Genomic DNA, 6,000 nt, shown 5'->3' with positions numbered 1-6,000 from the left:
AACGTGTCTAAGAGGAGTTAGAGAACAGATAAGCTGCAAGAGTGTTATCATTATACTTGAATTGACTGATTTTTTTGTAGTGGTGTCTTTTTGTAACTGATGAATTCTTCCAGAAGGCACTTTTTTGGCTGGGCAAACAAAGTCTTCATTTACCCAGAATTCATTGGTTAATCTGCCTTGTGCCACTGATTAATTTATACATCTATCGAAAGTTTGACTGTTTGTTTTACCTAAGCCATAGTCAAAGTCTTTCTGTGTGAAACTGGCCTCAGTACATCTGGACTAAACCCACACAGACAGAGGGAGACCATGCTAACACCAGCCAGCTGGTGATCACATTCAAACCAAAACCCCTCTGTGCTAACCACTGAGCTAGTGTGCCAGCAGCTTTCTCTTTGACTATATGATCCTTTAAAAGTTACTCAAGAACCACGAAACACATGGTAGAGACAATCAGAAAGTGTCCACACACCAACACGCACACACACACACGCTTAACATAGTGAGAATGACAGAAGCAGCTGCTGGCATGATCTGGAGGTCATGTTAGATCACAACACTGAGGTAAAAAACAAATTCTTTAACCCGGGGGGGTTGTCTCAGATCTGAGTTACTGGATCACATGGTGATACAACGCTGCAAGTGTTTGCCTCAGTTTGTGGGTCTCTTTGAGAGTAACAACGAAAGAGAGTGTGTGTGTGTGATTGGGTTTAGTAAAAAGTTTTATCTGAAGGACGGCACCAGGAAAGATTTTAGCACTATAGATAACTGTGCTGCAACCAAGAGAAAACAATCCAGGCCAGGAGTCAGTGAGAACAATAAGAGAATCATAAAATTATTCTGTGGTACGATAAATACACTTGCAGCACTAACCAGTTTCATGCTGTGGAAAAGAAAGGAGCATTAAAAAGAAGAAGGAAAATAATAATAATTTGAGGGGAAAAATCAGGTTATTTCATTTGGATTTCTTTGAATACGGCAGCTTGTGTCGAGCAAAAAAGACCCGTCCAGAAATTTATCATTATCTGGCAGTATGAAATGTCATTAAAATAGTTCCATGTAACTACACTCTGGGGTGTATTAAAGAAATAATAGCCTTTTCAGAGCAGGGGGCAGCAGTTCATTAATAAAAGTAATGTCTTAGTTTAGGAACTGTGCAGGTGTGATTTGTCTTCATCTTTAATGGTACGCACTGATTAAGAAAGCAAACAGTGTGTGCGTGTGAGAGAGAGTCCAAATGTGGCTACACGCATGCACGCGCATCTGTGTGTACCCGCAGTAGTGTTGGTGCGTGCCGCAGGTGATTAGACCACCGCTGCTTGCACTTTTCCAGAATATGTGTGCATGGTTGTGTGTGTGTGTGGGTCTCAGTGTGTTGGCAAACAGAGCTGACAAGACTATGAGTGATCCTTAACGTTGTTATTGACTCAGACTTTATTTATAGAGTGTGTGGTCCTGCTGCATGAGCTGCACACAGCGCCACCCCTCCGAGGCCCGCGAGCAGACACGATTAATCAGAAGAATGTTATAATTAGGGTTAATACCCTCAGGCTGCATGAAAACACACGCACACACTCGCACACACAGAAACAACACTATAAGTGAACATGAACATAATGTATGAATGCATGTGGTCCACAAACACACACATATACACACGCACACATACACAGAGGGGGCCCTGTGTATGTAAGCAGGGCGGATGGGTTGCAGAGGTTTTCGGAGCGGCTGGGCCGGCGTGCTGTTTGTCCAGAAACGCTTTAAGGCTTGTTCTCTTCATCGGAGAGGTTGTTAAACAAAAGTGAGTTTGTTACAGTAGCGGGGGGCCAGCGGGGGGTATTAATACACACCAATGCAGATGTCTGAGCATTTACAGCCATCCGTGAGAAAGCCTGTTGTGTTCAGTGTCAAATCCAATGTCTGGTGATCCCCATTTGGCCGGGCCTATTTTGGTTGGAGGGTTCACATGAGCCCCCTTGAAAAGTACACATTTGTCTCCGAGTGCGCTAGTATTCTTCCGCCAGTGAATTACAGTCACTCTCTTTTTTTTTATAGCTGTGGCAAAAAATAAACACAAAGACTCCCATTTAGCAGAACAACAAAAAAGAGACGAAAACAAGCAGCTATTTTTGGAAGTTTTATTTCATTATAAATAGGAGTGATAATGCGCTCGTACACATGACATTATGTCATATCGCTTTGTCAAATAATACAAAAAAATATATCAAATGAATGAAAGGACTGCTTCATTCTAATATAGACAGAAGGACAAAGCAGGAGTGCTCGTGACGACACTCTGCTATTCACAATTTCACGGATAGAGGATTTTAGTTCTTTTGCTTTTTTTTTAATGACGTTGCTGACACACAGGACGCTCGTGACAATAAATATGTCTGGAATGCATCGGAAAACTAATCAGCATTTCCTGCTTTTGTAAGACGGAAGTTTAAAAAAAACGTTTCAAACAATACAAAGTAATAAAAAAATACAATTTTGGCTTTGTCATTCCTTCGTTTGCTCTATATACTGGCTTTCCCTTCACTCAGTCCTTTCAAGGCCCTGAATCCCTAACAAATGTGGTCCCCTCAGAGTGCTCTTTTAGCTATATTAGCAGTGTTTCCTATTTGTTTTGGACCCGAAAGCCTTCAAAGGCACATGTGTTGCTCCTTTGCAGAGTCCCAAACTCGATCCAGAGAATGACTTCAAGAGGCACATTTGATTTTCTTATTGTTTTAATGCTGAGGTTGACTCTAAGTTATGTGATATTGCACTTCTGGTCAGCTGGGAGAGTGGCTGTCTTTAGTCTAAACTCTTTTGCTTTCTTGCTTTCTCAAGTGTCTCCTGGTCATGACTTGTGACCCGCTGGATTTTTCTTGCCAGGAGAAGATCTTTAGAGGGGTTTTTTTAACACTGTGATCGATCTAGCTTGTCGTCCCCCCTCCCATTCTGCACGCCCTTTTTTTAAAGCCACTTCTCTGCCACCCTCTTCTACTGCGCTCTCATCTGTCACTTTCCTTAAAGTCACCCTTTGACCTCTTTAAAGTTCCTCTTTAAAACGACAAAAGGCCTCACCGTCTGAGACATCAATGAGACAGAAAGGAGGGAGAAGGCAGAGGGGGAGGGAGGCGGGAGGAATGTTTGAATTAACTTTCTCTGCCGTACAGCTGTGGTGTACATTAGACTTTCTGACACAATAAAAACCCACGGATTCGTTAGTTCGAGTTTGTTTTCCTTCTCTCTGGAATTTCTCTCCATGTGTGGGATGCTGAGATGTCAAATAAATGCAACAAAATCAACAAAGCCATTTTCTTCCCCCATACAATTTAAGGATTAATTTGGGAATCTTCTAAGCGCTCATGTGGTGCAGAGATACGTAAACATGTCCCTTCGAGGCTCAAAGGTAGTCTGTGATGATAGGTCGGGGTTCTCTGTCCTTACAGGCAGAGCTGGCCGTACAACTTCATCCTCATGACACAGCAAATGGTCCAAACTCAACGACAGCAAGCACTGGAGGCTCCGCCGTTCATCTAAAATAGCAATGTTTGTGGTTCATAAAGAGTTTTTGCTCCCGTATTCTTTCTTGTGGTCCCTTCTTTTTGTTTTTTTTGTCCATTTTTCCTCCAAAGAGAATTAAGTAACATCCTGTAGTAGACAGTAAATGGTAAAACAAATTTGGTCCAGATATTCAAATATTTCTGTCACTACGTACACACTCTCTCTCTCTCTCTCTCACACACACACACACACACACACACAATCTTGTGGGGCCTTCAGTGAATCTGGAAGCTGCTCATCAGGTGATTTCAGGCCTCAGATAAGGAAGGGTACCTGTAAAAAAAAAGAAAAGAATCAAAGGATGAAACAGTTGTTGAATTATTACCTGGAAAAAGTGAATTTAAAAAAGAAAATTAAGTGGAAATACAATAAAAGAGATATATGGCTGCAATAAATTTTGGGCATGTGTTTTTACGTCCAGTTCTGCCAACATATGGCTGTTGTTAGCATCGCATGTGACAACAGTGGTTTTGGGTGTTGGGTCAGCGCAGAGAGATGTGAGAAGTGTAGGTATGTGCAGAGGGAAACTAAACTATAAACTAATAAACTAATTATTAAAGTGAAATTTAATGGAAGGATTTAGATGTAGGTCATGTATTTAAACACCAATAATAATAATAATAATAATAATACTAATAATAATAATAATAATAACATGCTGGTTTAAATTCTTCTCCCGACTCCCAGAAACTACATTTTGTAATTTTTTTTTATTTGTGTTGCACTTATTTATTGAGTGTGATGTACAAACAGGGCAGAGAATCCCAGAGCACCTCGCAATAATGTTACAATATGTGGTTATAAATGTATCATGATACAGAGACGTTGTAATACTCAATACACTACAAGACTGTTATTAAATATATAGCCCACTATCTTAGAAACTACAAAAAAGGCCTTAGAAAGGTCACTTTAATGTGTCTTTAATTTTGTATACACACATAAACCAAATGGTCCAGTTCCATTTATTAGCTCTCAGATTATTTTTCCAGTGCTCTGATCTTTTTAGTAGTTTTTTTTTTTTCTTTTGTAAGCCTGTCAACTGTCCTTGGCATTCACTCACACTCACTCATCGGACAAGCGTGCCCACAGAGAATCATAAAGTAGTGATTCTGATAAGTCGAATTGTTTGGAGGCTATTTAGAGCCGCTGCAAGTTTCATTGAAAACACTGATATGTGCCACCAGCGGAATCAGGTGGCTATGTTGCAATACCAATATTTCAGTATTATATGTATCTATATGAAAATCAAAAATGTCTAATTGGCAGCAGCTTTTTGTTATAATAGAATTTTATCATTAATTTTTGTCATTGATTAGCACGTGTGTGTACAGGGTCCTCTATAACCGAGTTTTGTATGTATGCTAAAAACCAAATGCTAAGGAACAAACTGGCTTTGTATTTTTGAGGGCCGATTACATATGAAAGATATAATGGAAATAAGACTTAATGAACAGAGCACAGAAAACAGTAGCTCTGAAGATTTTTGAGAAATGTCATCGGTTCAACAAACAAAGACGTTTTTATGGGTCGATGAGCTCCCTGGGTCTCCGTGACTTGTCTGTTATGGAACGGTTTTCAGACTAATTCTGATTGGAGGCCTTTCCCAATACACAGGAAGAGATGTGTTTATGTGAGATGTGTCCATTTTTTCCCAAAGTACTCGACGTGAGCTGTAACTGGCACCACAGCCTTACAGGTAAAGAAAATGACAGGTGACCTTTGCAAAAAGCACCACAGAAATGTCTGCTTAGCAACAGAGACATTACATAAATAAAACCAAACAAGTGCTTCATGGATTACCGCTGTAATTTCCGTGAGGCGGTCCAGTGAGAGCTAACGTGTTGTCAAAATGTGCAACAGTGTGTGGACCGGTTTTTTCATACTGCTCTGGAACCTGGAGCAGCACTGTTCAACACTGCTTCCCCAGCTGACCTCAGTCCTAGCACCTGTTTCTAATAGCCGCCCTGCCAGAGGCTATTAGGATCCGTCCACCCCCAGAAAGGACCTTTCCTCTGCAGATCCAAACCCAACCACACACCGGCTATCCAGTCACACTGATTAATCACATCAAGATGGACTGCTCAGCCTTGTATCGCTGCCGAGGTGCGTGTGTGTGTGTGTGTGGGGCTGCATTTGGAGGTCTGTGTGTATGTAACCGCACAGAGCTACATGTTAGCGGTTCATCATGTGTGTCGCACTAATTCTTTATTCTGTCCGCTTTAAGATATCAGACCGAGATATTTCATTAGACATTTGCTGCTATCGGATATTAAGTTAGATATTCATTTGATACCCGCCGCCCCACAGAGCTACACAGAGTCAGACTTGTTGGACCGTTGCCATGCTCTTTGAAGGACCCAGTTGTATTGAGGTTGCCACAAGGTCAATGGATGAATCTGATTGGTCAACCCCCTGTGGAGCAAAATTGGAAACGGCGGCCGC

The 6,000-nt window shown here is 41.2% G+C and overlaps 1 protein-coding gene across 2 annotated transcripts in view; it reads right to left on the bottom strand.

The window, feature by feature from the left end:
* Positions 1–2,165: 2,165 nt before the first annotated feature.
* pax3b (paired box 3b) overlaps positions 2,166–6,000 on the bottom strand; it is a 28,606-nt gene continuing 24,771 nt past the window's right edge. For both annotated transcript variants that reach the window (XM_063492796.1, XM_063492797.1), the window contains exon 9: positions 2,166–3,828. In XM_063492796.1, coding sequence (XP_063348866.1) covers positions 3,811–3,828 — 18 coding nt within the window. In that variant the 3' untranslated portion in view covers positions 2,166–3,810. The remainder of the gene's footprint in view (positions 3,829–6,000) is intronic.

The sequence above is a fragment of the Pelmatolapia mariae genome, linkage group LG14 (genome assembly GCF_036321145.2).
Source record: "Pelmatolapia mariae isolate MD_Pm_ZW linkage group LG14, Pm_UMD_F_2, whole genome shotgun sequence".
NCBI classification, from domain to species: domain Eukaryota; kingdom Metazoa; phylum Chordata; class Actinopteri; order Cichliformes; family Cichlidae; genus Pelmatolapia; species Pelmatolapia mariae.
Note: the sequence above shows the minus strand (reverse complement) of the source record. Positions and strands in the feature narration are given on the sequence as shown.